This window comes from Pteropus vampyrus, unplaced genomic scaffold, assembly GCF_000151845.1.
Source record: "Pteropus vampyrus isolate Shadow unplaced genomic scaffold, Pvam_2.0 Scaffold100, whole genome shotgun sequence".
Taxonomy (NCBI): domain Eukaryota; kingdom Metazoa; phylum Chordata; class Mammalia; order Chiroptera; family Pteropodidae; genus Pteropus; species Pteropus vampyrus.
The window spans coordinates 265,619-283,407 of record NW_011888881.1 but is presented as its reverse complement, the minus strand read 5'-3'; the positions used below and the strand labels follow the sequence as shown (position 1 = coordinate 283,407).

Genomic DNA, 17,789 nt, shown 5'->3' with positions numbered 1-17,789 from the left:
CCATGGCGCCCTTGGCCTGGCGCCCTTGGCCTGCCGCCCTTCCCGCCCCCGTTTCTGGGTAATGGGGTGCACTGCCGCCATCTTCATGCTGACCTTTACGCGCGCGTCTACGCACTGTGAATATCCAGTCCTGTCGCCGTGCCATGCGCATACACCGAGCAGTCCCGTTAGCATAGACGCATAGACCCGAGTGTCCTACAGACAGGGTGACATTACATGCTGGTTTCCCGAGGTAGTCGTGGTTGGCATTTATTGCCCTGGAAAAAACGATTCATCACGACCCCTTTCACACTCACGAGTGTCCCAGTTGGGATGATAAATCAGAAAACGTGGGATGTCTTTCAGTAAATTTGCCATCTCTTGATCTCTAACTCTAACCTGCTTTCAAACGCAGGCAATGATACCCCACCATCCGGGACAGAAACTGGGGGGCGATTCTATACTCCTCACCCCCCCCCACTCTCTTCCAAACCATCCACGAGCCCTGATGACTTTACCTCGTAAATATTTTCCAAATACGCCCCCTCTAATTCTACTGCCTTGGCCTTGGACAGAGTCTCATCATTCCTCCCCAGGATATTAAAAAATAACCATAAACGTTTTTTCTAGGCTCTGACATTCATCTCTCATTACGCCCTGCAAAACGAAGCCGCAGTAATCAATTTCTGAAACGCGAACCTGATCCTATCGCCTGGTGCTTAAACCCGTAGACGTCACCACCCACCCAAAGGCGACGGGAGCTCAGGGCATCTGAAACGAGGTGCTGCGGGTCCTGGCCGCAGCTCCCGGCAGCCTCACAGCGTCCCACTGTCCCCTGGCGTCTGACGACCTCGACAGCGGAGCGAGTCCGTGGAGATGCCGGCTGCCCCGCCTCTGCGGCATGGCTGCGTGAAACGCCCCGCCTGCCGACTGACCCTCCTGGTCGACCGACCGTCTGTCGAGACGAGGCTCAGTCATCGTCTCACTTGGGGAGCCTACTGGAGGGACCCCAGAACAGGCTCTGTGCTGCTATTCCATGCTTCCGTAACTGCTGCTGTTCACCGACCACCTAAGTTCCCGGAGTTAACATTTTATTACCAACCCACGCCTTGCGCAGTCCACTGGGACATCCCTCTGGGTCAGCTGACTCCTTTCACACGTTTCTTCTTTAGATCTTTTCCCGTTGTCTTTTTCTATCAAGACACGTCTTACTTATACGATTGGAAAAAAACATGCCCACGTACTTCGTCTCCGTGGATCCTTGAAATGGCCAGTGATATCGTCACTGTCCCCATGATGCAGAGAATGAAACCGAGCTCCGAGGCCGCAAGGGCGACACGCGTGACACAGAAGAGACAGCCACATCAACGGCGAGGGCGCTGCTGCCCACCATGCCGCCCGCCGGGTCGATTTCCATATTGCATCGGAGGTGGGGGACGCGACTCTATTTTGTCGTTTGAGTTTCAGTTTTCAGCAGCTTCATAGAGAGGGAGCATCCTGCCACGCTCTCTAGTATTGATTTCATACAGCGGGGTTCTAAACTCACGCCAACGTCACCCGATGCCGAACCAGACGAACGCGCACGTCACGATCCTGGTGATGAACAGGATGGTGCACGCGCGGAAGCCCATGGCGCCAGGGACGCGGGTGGCGGTGGGGGTGGGGTGGGGTGGGTCAAGGACATGGCTCACGCAGCGAGCACTCACGTCGGAACCAGCCTCTGTGTCCCGAGCCCTCGGCGTTCCTAGCCCCCGGCAGCGAAGCAGCGGCAGCGCGTCCAAGCACGCTTGCTTCCCGCGCTGAAGTTTTAGCAGAAAAGCAAACCAGAAAATAGAGAAATCGCAGCAAACGGAAGGTCTACCGCGGCTGGGCGCATGCTGCCCGTGCCTCTGGGACTCATCTGCTGCTTGGTCGCAGACGCCCGGCTGTGCCTGGGAGCCCCCTGGACGGGTGCCATCTGCTGAGGGTCACCTGCAGACCCTGTGCCTCCTGCCGCAGCCACTGTGCCAATGGCAGGCCTTAGGCACGGGACCCCAGGGCCCACACTCTGCGTCCAGTCCAGCGACAGGTCACCTACAACCCTGGCCAGCTTCTGTCCGGTCGTTTCCGTTCACCCCTGCGGGTTGGCACAGGGGTCCCTGAGTGGTAGCTGTGCACGGAAGATGTGGAAAACAAGGACGCGCTGCACGCATCTGCAGCATTCAAGACCCCTTGTGCTGCGGGCAGCCAGATCGATGAGGTTCTACACCCCATCCTCCCCCGGGAGGGAGGGAGCTGGCGGGCCTGGTTCAAGGCGGGGCAGGTGCGCGCACATGGCTTCCTGCCTTGTCTTAAATGGTCGCATAACTCCCACGGCTGCTTCCCAAGCACTATGGAAAGAGATGGAAGGGCAGCCGGTTCCTCTGACCTGGCGAATACGATGCAGCCCGGGGGTGAGGCTGGAAGGAGATGGCCTTGAGGAACACCCTGGCCGACTCCCCGGGTGCCCGGAGACCGTCGCCGGTCTTGGGGCCTCCCTGGTGAGCTCAGCGAGGACCTCCGCTCCCCGCTGCTCTTCTCCCAGGAGCCGAGCCACCTGTCACCCGTGCTATCCGTGGCGCGTTGTTTCTCAAAACACCGGTGGCAGAGTTGGATTCTGTGCGGGAGGTGTGTGAAGCCGACGTAGGTGTTTCTAAGTGTTGACACTCGAAACCGTCACCACCACCCCCGCTGTCGCCCACCACCATCGATTGATCAAAGAAAGAATTTTCTACATTAAAAATTATGGGAAGGGCAAAAGTCAGAAGAAAACAGTCCTTTAAAAGGTCTAAATTCTGCCCGATCAAAAAATATAGCACGATTTCATCACAGACTGGTTTTATGAACTAGAATTTGAAGGGATGCCCCAAAATATCTTCTCCACGAAATAATGCCAGCTGCCGGGCGCTGCGCGATTCGAGGCCCCCCTTTGTCTGCAGAGAGGAGCCGGGTGAGGTGCATAGTGCACTGTGGGGTGCTGAGCAGAGCCCCAGACCCGAGGCCGAGTCTGCGTCTCGACGCCAGGCCCGACACTTGCTCGCGCCCCTCGCCTGCGGAAGGCCCCTGCCGCCGAGCTGCGCGTGCCACAGACGTACCGCAGGGTGATGGCGACAGCACCCATCTACGCCCTGGGGCTTTGTCACGACCATGTGAAAGACCAGACTGCGCCGTGCTTTCTAAGCAGTAGAAGAGCATCAACGATTCGGCTAGTCCTTATTTTCCAGGCATGAATGGGGTGGCCTGGATCATCAAGGACAAAGCAAGACGGTGCACAGAAAGGACCAGCATTCTGTGGACACGGTGACCTCTTCCTGCGTGGTGCCGTCCCCAGAGCTGTGACAAAGCAGCTGGGGACAACCACGGGGGCTGTGTGGGAGGCAACTGGCGGACAAGCACCAGAACCCACACCACGAGCTCTCTGCCTCCGGCCGAGCAAACCCACGCTACGGATCCAGTAAACACCTTGCCGGTTCCCATGCATCTATAAACACAACTTCAGCTAAGAGACAAGTCGTGGGTAACAAAGTTATTGTTGAGCCAATTAGCCAGATCGCCTGCCTGCTAACTGGAGCAACATGGATTTTTGTTGAAATATTAATTATCCAAAAAAAAAAAAAAAAGATTTCATGCTTAACCTTCGAAACAAGCTTGCAATGGACTCTTACATCACTGCCAAGGGCAAGAGGAAGATGTTTATCAAGTGACTGCAATTTATATCCCCAGATGCGCCATTTATTTTAGAGGCATCAAGGCCACCTGGTCAAATGAAGGATACATTTGTGGTGCTTGATTTCAAGGAGGAAAGGCCATGCCACTCAAAGTAATGAACACGAAGGCTCCACAGATGTAGTGCATCCGTTCGTCGCTAAGTGCCACTCTCTGGCCATCTCACCTGCATTTCAGTATTTAAAATCCTCAACTCAAGGCCACATTTACATACAAACGTTTTCTAGCTCCTCATCTGGATGGCAAACAGCAAATGATATCACACATCCACTGCTCTGTGACGATACTTTACATTCTTCTTCCGTCTCATGAAAGGAAAAAATGCAAAAATACTAAAGGACAATCTGCTCGATCAAGAGCTTTTATGGAGCACCTGCTCACTGCAGAGCGCTGGGCCACGTGCCAGGGGTCAGGTAAGTCGGTCAGCCACTGCCTCTAGGGGAGGCACACTTGGGACTGTGCTGCTTACCATTATTAAGATGTGGGTCACACAGCAAGTCAGAGAGGAAGGGGATCAGAACCCCACTCTGATTTCCCGTTTGGAACTTGCAAAAGGGAGCCCCTTCCACCTTGAAGTGTCCCGTGTACTCATCATCATCTCTATGATCTGTCCGTGGGACGACTAAGTGGGAATGTTTAAAAAACAGCTCACTCACAAAAGGCGGTAAAGAGAACTTTAGAAGCTCTTTTTCAAGACCCACTAACTAGTCCTGATGAGCTGAGGCAAACGATGGATCTATTTTGATACATCGATCCCAAGATAGCAGCTCAATAAGCGTAGAGAGACAGCTTCACTCTCGGGCCACAGATCTCTGAATCTACAAGCCGCCTGCGTGCCATTTAAAAAAATGTAAAAACAGCGCTTCTTAGATCAATTAAAGAGAATATTTAAAAGAAAATATTACCTCAAGGCATTTCTATTTTTCTTATATTCTCTCATTGGCTGATTCACAGAGCCATTTGGCTTCATTCATTCTACAAACATTTCTGCAGGACTTTTGCATAAACACCTGCCCTCATGGAGACCACCTTTGAAAAACATAGAAGAAAGTGATCGCTGAACTTAAAAAAAAAAAAAAGAAGAAAATTCATAAATGCTGGCTCCGCAGAGGAAGGTCCGCAGGTGGCACCAACGTGGAGGTTAGAGGTCGAGCTAACAGACCACCTCCTGTGAGCGTTATAAAAAAATGAACAAATCTGAAGCACGAGCAATGCACGACGATGCAGGTATCTGGCAGCAAATCCATACCCTGATCACGATTAGTGCGCACCGTAGGTACATGCGTCATGGAGGGATTTCTGACTGTAGCGCCTGTCATCCGCTGAGGGTTTGGTGGCTAGTACTGAATTAATCTCCAGTGAAATATCTAACAGAATGATTTAATTCTTGGAATACACACACACGTGCACACACACACACGCACACGCACCTATTCATGATGCTCCTAAATCTAGAGTTGATCTGATATCTGACCCCCAAAACTTGCTTTGTTCTTTAGTTTTGTTCTTTAAATTAGGGATCCCTAACTCCTGGGCTGAGGCCCGGTACCGGTCCGTGGCCTGTTAGGAGCTGGGCCGCACAGCAGGAGGTGAGCGGTGGGCAGGCGAGCCAAGCTCCATCTGTATCTGCGGCTGCTCCCCAGCGCCGGCATCACCGCCTCAGCCCCACCTCAGGTCCTCAGGCATTAGATTCTCGTAGGGGCACTGGTTCCTGGTGCCAAAAAGCTTGGGGACCGCCGCTCTAAAGGGATGACACGTCGCTGTGGAGTAAAAGCTAGCTGGTGTGGAGCATAAAATACACACGAGCTTCGAGGTAAACGGCATGTTCGGATCACAGCCTCCTTGCTGGAAAGGGCTGACTACGGGGACAAAGGGACCTGGCCTTGGTAGCACGGGGCCTTTTGGCAGCCAGAAATGTCACAGTGCCCATGGTAACAATGCATGAGAGACCACAGCAGAAGTGTTCTGGCCACCAGTAGGCCAGATGCTCTAAATGTGACAATAGCTACTTTCTAGGGCTTCCGATTACCAGACAAAGGGGTCAAATTCAGGGAGAATGACCTAGAAAAAAGACGAAGTCCAGAGAGAGGGACTTGGGGCCAAGAAACTCCCCTGAATCACTTTAAATCACTGCCCTCTGGATACGGGGCCAATCCTGCTACTCCAGGGAAGGCCTGCAGAGAGAGGCAGAGAAGGGCTCGGGGAAGGAAAAAGGTTCCTCTTTAAATTTCTGCGGCTCCCTTTCTGTAATTATTTCATCAAATCAGACCATATACAGCTCAAAACGCTGCTGAGCTCGCTGGACGAAAAGGCAGAGCGGAGCAGAAAACCTGCCAGATCCTCCCGTGTTTAATCAGGGCCACCCCTCTGGAGACTTGGCTCCCTCAGTCACGAAGGCAGCTGATGTGGGTCTCGTTCCTCAGCTGATTTTATGTTTCTTTGATGAACGCGGTCAGGAGAGAAAAGGCAAAGGACCGTGCCTATGTTGGTCTAATAGTTCCTCGGGGCAGCCGTGAACAAGCCACCACAAATTCGGTGGCTTTCAATGTGAGAAATTGATTCTTTTACATTCTGAAGGCTAGAAATCTGGAAATGAAAGGTCGAAGGGGTGCAAAGGTCCTACCTAGGAGACGGCACGACCTTGCCTCGTCCAGCTTCTGGTGGCTGTTGGTGACCCTTTGTGTCCTGTGGCTGCCTCAGTGCGATCTCCGTCTCCAAGGTCACCTGCCCCCTCCTCCGTGTCTTCCCTCCTCTGCCTCCCATAGGGACCCTTGGAATAGGCTCCAACCGTGCGATCGAGGATCATCTCAATCAAGAGACCCTCAACTGAATTCCATCTGAAAAGACCCCTTGTTCTCGCGAGGTCACGTTTGCAGGTTGGAGGTGGAGGTGACGCTTCTTGGTAAGGTGCCATTCCACCCGCTATCAACGGTCTAAGGGATTTTGAATTTTGAGTGATACTGAATTTGTGTCTTTCTACGACATCATGGCCTCTCCAGTAAAAGCTCTTAAAGGAGAACGAATTAGCGACCCTCTGCTGGCGTTTCCGCCCGTTCAGAAAGGGCTTTCCCCTTCCAGCTGAGCGGCCGCACCTAACCGACTGTCCATCGAAACTTTAGCCAAACTTAAAGCGTAGTGACGGGAAGATTTAATCCTCGCTGCCTCACAATTAAACTCCAAAACCAGTCAGAATCATTTTCATAGTTATTGACTAATGATCCACAACAATGATATAAAAAGGGATTATATTTTGGTTATTTGATGTTTTTTTTTAAAAAAAATTAAAATACGAAGCTTTAATTGCTTTTAATTTCAGTGATTTTTTAAAGCCCTGTCTGATCATCGACCTTGGTTGAAACCTCGCACCCCCTGTCAGTCTTGGTTGCCAATTTTCACTCTATTGTTAGAATGCTCCTGACCTAAAAACAAACAAACTAACAAACAAAAAACTCTATACTTCATTTATTTAAGTCACAAACTACCGTTTGTCAGTCATATAGACCCCAAATAGGACTGTGGAATAAGTAGAAACAGATATGCCTCATCGACCAATAGGTACAATTAACTAGTATCTGCACATTAATGGGTTTTGTGGAAAGGACCCAAATTGAGAATAATGTTGTATGCCTGTGAATTTCAATTATTCATTATACCACGATTCTCAGCTACCCACGTCAGTAAGGACCAACAGCATGGCCATAAACCAGCTAGTCTTAAGGTTGACATTATGAAATTTTCAACAGACACCAATTGTCATCATCAACGTCTTTCTAGGACTATAATAAGTGGCAGAAATGATCTACCAAAAGCATTGTTTCAGAAATTTGGCAAGTTTTGGTTTGAATTCTTCTAACTATTCAAATGAGAAAAATTCACTCTTTTATTGGAGATCAAAGATTTCCACTGATAAATGTTTCGTTTTTCCATCCAAACGTTTCTTAGCTGATTAAGTTTTAATTGATCTAAATAGTCACAAATTATTTATCCAGTCATCTATCAACACTTTTTTATTTCTCAGAAACAAAAAGTTTGCCTATTTAAGCAGCCTTCCTAATTAAATATCAGTCAAGCTAGTCACAGGTTTGGCCATCTATCAAAACCCCAGCTGTGGTTCTGACTGACGACACATTTCATTCTTTGGCTATGAAAGGTAAACTAATTGTTGAATATTAAAAGCAACGAACATTTGACACTTACTGTGAACAGAAGCAACGATCGAGGCTCAGAAAAACCCCAGCTGAACACAGTACGGTATTCAAAATCTAACACGTTTTTCTAATCTTTATTACCATCAGCACGACCACTGCCGACCACGGTCATCACAATTGCCGCAGGGCACCCACGTTTAGGGAATGGCTTGCTGGGGCAGCCAGAAGACTCCCTTCAGTGAGGCTGTCTCCTGAGCTGCTGTTCATCAAGGAGATACTTTCACCATAAAAAACGCTGGCTGCCACCTGACTGATACAGCTCATTGAAATTAACGTCAGAATGCACTGGCTTATTCAGTGACTTTATCCTTACGAATGCACTGCTTGAGGTCACAAGATGTGCACCACGAGTGGCTTTTGCACCGAAAGGTCCCCTTCATTGATCATTTCCATCCTTCCTCTTCTTTTCTTCCTTCCATCCCTTTCTCTTTACTGCAAGCTCAGGAGACAGCATCTCAGGGTGTGCCTGGTGTGTCCCCAGGCATGGTACCAACCGAGAAAAGCGCAGACACCACTCCACTGCCTCCTTCAAGACAACGCCACCTTGCCTATAGCCAGGACAACATCAGTTGTCTAAGGCGGTCGGGCAACCTGATTTTGTCAAATGATTTAATTTACCATGAGAAACTTGGAGGTACTTATGTATGAATAATAGTCATCTGTAACCTAAGATGATGAATAGCCTAAGGCTTTCGCTGTGAAGATCTGAACTATTATAAAACAGCTGAACTTCCAGGAAGAAGGCCCCAAACAATACTTAAGAAACGATCAGTTTGACAAGCTAAAATATGGAGTTATTGGATTATTCTCTTGGAAGCTCTTCATAATAATCTGCATTTAAAGTACATCTTTTCCACATGTGGGGGAGGAATGATTTGGGAGTAAGAAAACTTACAATAATATGTCATTTACTGCTTGGGGATATACAGTTTACCAGCCCACAGTTATTTACCATAAAATATCAATATTCAGAATGTTTTACAAGCTACTTGCAATAAATTGGAAATCTGCATATTAACTTTTGGAGCAGAAATATGGTTATTAATTATTCTCATTATGGAAACTGAAACCAATTATATTAAAATCAGAGTCAAAATGTATGCATAATTGCAGTATACACCATTATGCTTTTAGATATTAACAGTAAATCAACGGTATGACAGCATTAAGGAGGCCCATAACTAAAAAATTAAAAACAAAAAAAAATTAATGACGGATGTACTCTATGAAAGGTTGTAAACACACTGAAAAATCCACGTCTGTGTCTACGAAGGAAACATTTTATCAAGCACTCTGATCTGTGGTTCGAACATAAATTCCATGAGGAAAGTTTAGTTTTGGTGTCTGAGGGGGAACCATGCTTGTCAAATGCCATAGGTCAGGACATAGGTGGCCTAACTCCGTCCACGCCACGCCTGGTGGAAGTGAACTTGTGTCACTCATCCTCGGGTCCTTCACCTACAAAATGAAAATAACACCAATACCTCCTCGGGTCCTGTTGTAGACTAAAAACTTAGCGAACTACCTCACATGAAGGAATTCATTTATAATAGAAATGATAATATGAGGTAGCACTTATTAAAGCCTCCATGTGTGCTAGATGATGACCCAGAAGTTTTATCAGCATCAACTCATTTCACGCTGAGCACAAAGGAAGTACAGGTATTTGACCCATTCTTATGGATAAAGAAACAGGCGATAATGATTCGACAGTTTTATACTTTACCGTGTGGTCACCACGGATTCCGGTAATCATCTGTCCCTGTGTACACTCATCACAATGTCACCGACTGTATTCCCCCTCCCCTTTTGCTCTCCACGTCCCCGCTTCTGGTAAACACCCCTTTGGTCTCTGTTTCTGCGAGTCTGGTTTTGCTTCATTCGTTTGTTCTATTGAAACTGACATAACCAGCATAAGATCGTCTACCAACTCCGCTTAAATAAAAAAATAAATTAAAAAAAGCAGCTCGATTTTTTGATATCGACTAAGATAGCCGATCTTTAAATAAAACATAAAACATACTTAAACCAAGAAATAAAAAATTGATGATTAAAGACACTAACTGTTGAATTATAACACCTGGTTTTCAAAGAGTGTGGTTTGTTAACTAAAATAATTTTTTAAAAGAAAAAAAAGAGAAACTGAGGCAGAGAGAAGTACCTCGTCCCAGGTCACAGGGTGATGCTGAATTTCAGCCCAGGGCATCTCACTGCAGGTTAGTGCCCGCACACACTACCCTAGGCTCTTAGCAAATGTAACTTATTGTTCTTATTTTTAAAAGAGAAGGAGGGGCGGGAAGACAGGGGAAGGGAAGAGGGTTGGGAAGCCGTGCCGCATGCCTTTCTCACGCTAGGACCTGTTCTGGGATTCACATGTGCTTTATAATTTAATCTCTGTTAAATTACAATTCCCTCCGAATGGAGGCAATATGGTATCTCAGTTTCTGATGCCCATGTTCCACTTTTTTTAAAATAAGGATTTAGATATTTTGTCAGTGTATTAGCGAATACTGCAATTTACTTAAAAATATCCATGTCTACATGTCAGAGAAAATAATTGCCCTGCTGAATAACTGTGCCCAGTGATTGTCAAGCAGCTTGATTTGGGGCACCTGGCGGGGGAAGCTGACATCTGGGTGATGGGGCTGCACCTCCATGTTCTCTGGAAAAATCCCCACCATCCAGCAGAGGAATTAACGAACCGAAACTCCCCTCACTCCTGGCTTTATCTTCTGATCCAGGTGCCAACGTAAGAATTAAGGGACGATCGACTTGATTTTCCCCTTGGCTGCGTGCTTCCTCGGCCATGTGATCAGGATGCAACATGAACTTCTTCATGATTAGACTAAGGCCTCCTGCCTTATCTAGCACTAAGATGGCAGCCGTCTGCCCTACAACCTCAAGGTGAAGATGCTTGTGCCTGCCTCCAAGAGACACCTAAGGGTCACTGGAAAGTCCCTGACATCAGCTGTTCAACTCGGGTGCCAAGCATGGCCTGTGGACCTTAATACCCATATCTTATTATGTATTCATTCATTCATTCATTCATTCATTCATTCATTTAACAAGTATTGCAAGTTTACTAAGCACCAGACACTGGGTAAACCCGGGTAAATTAATCGGCTAAGTTTTCCAGCCCTCAGTGAAGCAGGAGTGAATGGTAGACGGGGTACTGATGGCCTGCTATGACAGATGAGACAAGTGACATTACGGGAGGTGACTTAACACCACGGGTGGACTGGAAAACAAAATGTGCTCCAAATTACACAGCAATAATGTCCAAAGCTCCAGAAGGGTGACTTAAATTACACCGTGTCTGCTTACTCGAGGAAGGCCTTCCAGCTTAAATACTCTGAATGAAAAAGGTGGGGGGAGGGACAGGCTCTTCGGAGTGTCATCTCCGTTAACTACAATTTTTGCTTATATGAATTTATATTTTTAAATGCTAAAAACAAGAGCTTGCCAAATCCCGCCTACAAAATCAGCATGAAAACATTTTTAAAAATAATCCATAAAATGGGAATAATAATGTCTAACTGATAAGAGTATCCTATGGATAAAATTATATAAAATATTTAAGCGAAATTGGAAAATCATGACGCTAGATAAAGAAGGGATGTTTTTCTTATAAATAAGGTGGGTCTGAAGCAGAGACAAGCCAGGGTACACTGAACTAGGGGAGAAGACGGTTTCCCTTGGCGGTCGTTTATTAACTGTGGACTTGACAATGAGTAATTCAGTGACGCTCATCTCCAATTTCATTTTTTTAAAGATATACACCAAGAAAGCCACCAGGTCTGTTTCAGCCACCTCATCGTAGGATTAACAATAAAGAAACATTCTCGCGTGTGTGCTATAGCGCAGTGGGTATGCTCAAAGGGTACTGTTTCTTTTCCTCAATGATTTAGAAAATGCTTGGGGTGAAAGCAATGACTTAGTGACATTCAAATAACGTCACTCTGTTTCACCTTACGTCCCCGAAGAGAAATATTTTATTCCAACCATTTCAAAATGACTTTGAATAAAGGCACAGCTTCTCATGTTTTTACATGAAGAAGGATAGGAAGAAAGTCTAAACACTGCAGACTGATGATCAAGAGGTTGTAGCCCAGTAAATGACTAGAAACAGAAAGGGTTTAGAAACTACACCGTCCCCCAAATAACCTTATACATATATTTTTCTGGGTTTGTTACTGAATGGGCAGTTAATAAAGGAATCCTTTTATGCATACTTGTACTGTGTCCTAGACTCTAGCAATAAAAAAAAAAAAAAATGGATGACATAGCCTCAGCTATCTCGTAGAGCGTAGGTCTATCGCAGGAGTCAAATATTGAGAAAGAACAAACAGGCATGATCATTTTAGGCTGTGCTAAGTCCTAACGGATGAGAGGGGCCATTGTCACACAGATGTGGGGGCTGGAAGAAGGAAGGCAGAGCGGAGGAGAGGGAACGGCAGGAGCACTTCTTCGTGAGGCAGGTGACATGGGAACTTCGTCTTAGGAGGTCACACCTGAACTGACAACTGAGGCTCTTCAGAAGTGAGCCTGGAGAAGGATCCGGGCCAACGCACGTCGGGCAGAGGGAACAAAAGGATCCAGGCCCCAGTGCCACAGACAGCTTGTCATTTTTGAGAAATTCAAATGAGGCCATGGTGATGAATTTGAGATTTATTCTAGGTGCGGAGATGGCAGAAAGCAGGAGAGTGGAATGATCTCATTTACATGTTTAAAAGATTATTCTGGCTGTCTTATAATAAATGATTAAGGAGGATCTAGAGGAGATGCATAGCGAGCAGGTGGGAGCAGGTGTCATAGAAATAGTGCCCCCAACTTACAAGGCATTGGGCGAAGATTCTCACTACTTTAAGAATAAGTAGGACAAACTGGGGTTCAGTTGCAGTATGTTTGGGTGACTTGGTAGCTATTCGAACAAGAGTATGCAAAGAATATTGATTTAAAAGTTCTATCTCATTTCCGTGGAAGTTCTCTACTGGCAGGGTGCCCTGTCCTGGTCAACATTTTATATCAATTATTTGACTGGACACGTGCTTATCAAATTTTCCGCTGACACGAGAGCAGGAGAATAATCGATACTTAGATAAAAAAAAAAAGATTTAAAACAATTTCAACTTTGATGGAACAAAAGGTCACTACTCAGAAGGTGAATTCAATAAGGGTGAAAAACTATTCTGCATTTAGGGCAATGACACAGTTGGGTGGCTCGGCACTGATACATTCGTGAAAAATCGATCCTCAGAGTTTACATAAGTGTTATGTTCAAAATAAGGTTATGATGTGAGACCAAGCACCTGTATCAACTGCATTCACTGACATTGTAAAGTTCAAGGCACACGCACCGATGCTACATTCTTTTTTTCTTCTATATGGTCACAATTAACATAACTGAGTGTGTTGCGTAGAAGGGACATGTGAATTTAGTACCTGGAGAAGAAAAGAATTGCAGGCTAAAGGGCCACGACCGTATTTTCACATATTGGAAGCCTAACCGAACTTCTACAGGAAGCACGGGCAGTGAAACGGACGGACATGTCGATGTTTGGCTCGATCTGAAGGAAGAGACGCTGGGTCTGTTTCGTATTTTGGAACAACTAAAGCAGACTACTGTGGGTCGGGATGCTTTGTGATGGATGGATGGGTAAGCTCACCATTTTTAGAATCTTTCTAGCTGAATGGTTATCCGCCAAGGATTCCAAGGGAGGCACGGAGCCTACATCACACGTGAGTGGGACAAGCACGGTGGACTCAGACACGGGTCCCGGGCCAACCCGCCCACACAATGGCAGAGCTTCTACTGAGGCTACACTATCCTCTCTACATGACTTTCCTTGAATACGAGATTCTGCCTTCCAGATATTTTGGTAGTAGAAACACCTGGGCTTTCACAAGAGGATAGTGTCGAGAGTTGGTAATCAGCGTTTTCAGTGTTATAAGTTAGACCAACGAGAGGTCGGTGATGCTCCCCCAATCTCTTTTGTTCTGTGACTGTTGTTTCGAACACTTCCATATGCCATAAAATCCAAAAATCAAAGGAGAGAGCCATCGGAGAGAGAGATTTTCTCTACCCCGAGTCAATGATTCCATGATTCTTTTCCAACGCGAGTCCCACAAAATATACTTGCCGTTACTGTAAAGTAAGTATAAAAATCAGACTTGCGTTAAACCCAGAGAAGCGAACGCTTCGCTTCTGCAGCACTGGGACAGACAGGTCGCCCTCCGGTTATTCTGCACACCTAAGGGTATTTGCACAACTCTCAGGAGATATTCTCAAACAAAGTAACCCTGGAATCCCACATATACCCAGCCCTTAGAAAATTCATTTCTCGGCTAATAAAAATGCCACCAAATGGCAATAATAGATTAAGCACTGGATATTAGGTACACGCGACGCCGAGTTCCCGGAGAGGATTTTGTTAATGAGAATATCCTGCAGTGTTACCGCTAACAGACTTTATAATTACAAAGCCTTTGACGTTAATGCACTGCTATATGAGTTGGGATTTTACATGAGGAAATCTATAATCATATGCAAATACATAAACCCTTAAAAACGTAGTCGACCATCAATCCTCAAAGGCCGTTACGCTCTTGCCTGTGGATTTTATTTTCCACTTGCTACTTCCAAATTTCACTTTCTTTGATATGCTCGTGAACTTTTACTAGATGGTGGTCTTAAGAGATGGCAATTTGTTTTCTAAATGTTCTAAGCTGAAAACGCAAAGGGCATAATATAAAAGGTAACGCTTTAATTGTCTCAGCCTCGTGTTACTGTGGTTGTTTTTGAACTTTTGCTATTTTATGAAATAAGACAAAAACAGAGAATTATAGAAATAATAGACCATCGAGATCTTTTTCTGACTGTGCTTTATGTGTAAATACTTTTCATATTGACTATTAGGTTGCTGGCAGTTCAGGTATGTGCTTATACGCATTCTCTTGTGTGTGCATGTGTACGTGTAATTTATTGTGTATGGAAATTGCCATATGTGTAAATCTGAGCATGTGTGCGAATTTATGTGTGTAGAGAGTATCCTATTACCAAACTATCGTACAATCAAACTACCTCAGTCTTTTCAAATACGGAAGGCTACATCTTCCCACACAGATTTACAATTTATCTACAAACAAAATGTTTCCCAGATATGAGAAAAGAGTAAAGAGGATGATATAACAAATTAAAATCTGTTTTTTTTTTTCTTTTCCAAAAGAAACTGTTTTGCAGACTTATTGGCACAATGGTACAAAAACTCAAAGTGACATTTGCAATGCGACGTAATTACTACTTACAAGCAAACTGGAGCCTGGCTTCTCTGCTGACGACTGTTCCAAACGTGTTTGTCGCTACGCACTGGTACGTTCCAGCGTCTTGGGTTTTATTGGGATTATTGATCAACAAGCTGCCTTCCACAACACTGTAGCGAAAATCCATGCTGATGTCAACATCTGTCCCATTTAACTTCCACCTGCAGCATGAAAGTGCATGGAGATCAAGCCTTGTAATATTAATCAACATTTCTGAATTGTCCAAAATATATAAAAAACTATAAATAGCATGAAATACCATCATGACTTTTTTTAACCATGGCAAAAAAAAAAAAAAATTAGAAACGTTCCACCCAGCAACAGTGACAACTTACATGCTCATGGAGAGAGCATGTCCTTTGCAGGAAACGATGGTGTTAAAAGTTTAACACTTATTTTGGGGACTATTCGTGGTGCTACGAACACTTCGCTTTTTAAAAAAAAATTTTTTTTTTTTATTGTATCTTGTACAACTTTCTTGGAATGGGGCTCCTCAGTAAAAGTCCTTTTTCTGCTTTGCAGTTTTTCTTTAAAAGGGTCTCTACAGATGACGGGATAGGTCACCTTCAGGTAGATCATGGAGGATTTGATGAACCTGCAGCACAGCTGCTTTGGTCTGGTCCCTAATATGGCTGAAATGGCTGACTGCAAATCCAAGGGACTCTGCCGGCCTAGAGCTGTCTCGGTGACCAAACTAGCCATGACCACGAGTCACCGTGAAGATGGCCACCGGCTCTCAAACATCCATCGACCAGCCCAGGAAGCTGCAGACAGACCATGAGGTAACAGAGGCAGAGAGTCTGTTTTTCCTGTTTGTTTACTTGGATCATCTGTGGATCTGACTACAGGGTTCGGCTCAATAAATTAGTGTTAGTGGGACTCACACGAGCAAATCTTTAGTAACAAAATCTTTTTTTTTTTTTAACAGCCAATAGAGCTTATCCCAAAGAGAGCTTACCTTAACTAGTAAGTCATTTGAATATTTAGAAACTTCTGAGCTAATACGATTTAATGACTATCTTATTTTTCCCCTCCCTCCCAAATCCTACACGGAGTATCAGGTAATGAGCGCAGCGTAGCTGGAGCTTCTGATGTACCGACAGTCTCAGACTAGCATTCACATTGGGAGACCAAAAAATAAGGACACAAGAGCACAAAGGAAATTAACCAGAAGCAATGAGCAGAGTAAAAATGGGAGACATTGTAGGGTGCTATGGCTCGGGTGCACAGGGCAAAAGGACTTAAGTGGAAAGTGGCAAGATTGTGAATATTTGGTACCGGCCAAAACAATTTTCAAGAATGATCGCTCTCTGTCGAGACCGCTCACATTTCAAGGTAACCTTCAAGGACGGCTCTTCCAGTGAGGCCTTCCTCACTGTCCCGAGTCAAAATCAAACGCTTCTCCCATCCCCTACGGACGCCCCATGCTCCGCTCCATAGGAATCCTGCCTTCGCAGTAGGTGACCTGCCCAGATGACATCCGTGCTCCCCGCTCCGCATCCTAGCACCTGACACGCTCCGTGGGCTCCACAAACGCCCGTGGAGTTGACTAAACGTGTTGCCTCTTTGCTGGACATTTTTGATTTGAGCATGCATGATTTATGAAGCGTCTGGCCCGGCTCAGCACAGCAGTGTGTGTTTGTTCCCATCTATGTCTTCGAAACGTAAGATCTTAGAAACCTAAGGGGCGGGGGGAGGAGGGGAGGCAGGCCAGACACACGAAACGGGACATCGCGCTGCACGCGTTTGCTCATGAGAAGATGGGTCTTAGAAATTGACACAGTTTTCGGCTTGACAGTCATTCGCGCTGTGTTCTGACACAGACCAGAAAGCAATAAGCGATAAAAAGCCAACAGCCGGGTTATATTTTAGCAGGTTTGTGTGCACATGAATCTCTAGAGCTGACTGCCTGCCACAGACATTTTTTGGAGTCAGCTGATCACGTCTCAGCCATAACTCTCACTTCAAATGATGGTTGAGCAATTTAATGTGACAAACCTAAGAACTCGAAGAGGAAATTGCGGTGTAATGTGAGCTGCAGTTTTCAGGAATGAGGCCATGTGAGCGTTTTTAGAAAAGTGGTTTCGGGGATAATGAGAACACCTCTGCAGGTTCGTCTACACCAGTCAGCTCAACCAAAAACACTCTGCACAGAGTCCGTTAATCTCCTTGGTCGCCCGCTTTTCCATACAAAGAGCAAAGGCAAAGGGATTATTTAGAAAATAAAGTGCTTGCTGTGAAATCCAGGTGCATTCCCATCGCGAGGCACCGTTCCCGCTCCTTCCCACCGAATGTGGACTGCGCTGAGCTGCCTTCCTTATGCGGTCCTGCTACACTCAGCCTTTCACAATTTATTTTCAAGGTTTCAGGAATCTTTTGAGAAATGGTCCTACAGAGATAATGCCCATTGGGGGAAATAAAAAGATTTTCCGAAGGATCGGGTAAATCGGTAAGTCTCAAAAGCTGATTTTTGAATCCTTTGGAGTATCGTGAACCAATTTTCTCCAGAGAGGGAGGCTGTGCAGCTCTGGAAAGTAG

The 17,789-nt window shown here is 45.9% G+C and overlaps 1 protein-coding gene across 1 annotated transcript in view; it reads right to left on the bottom strand.

Moving 5' to 3' along the window:
• CNTN4 (contactin 4) overlaps positions 1–15,409 on the bottom strand; it is a 266,241-nt gene extending 250,832 nt beyond the window's left edge. Inside the window, exon 1 of the mRNA XM_023533299.1 lies at positions 15,237–15,409. Within this exon, the coding sequence (XP_023389067.1) occupies positions 15,237–15,378 (142 nt within the window). The 5' untranslated portion in view covers positions 15,379–15,409. The remainder of the gene's footprint in view (positions 1–15,236) is intronic.
• Between the last annotated feature and the right edge of the window lie 2,380 nt (positions 15,410–17,789).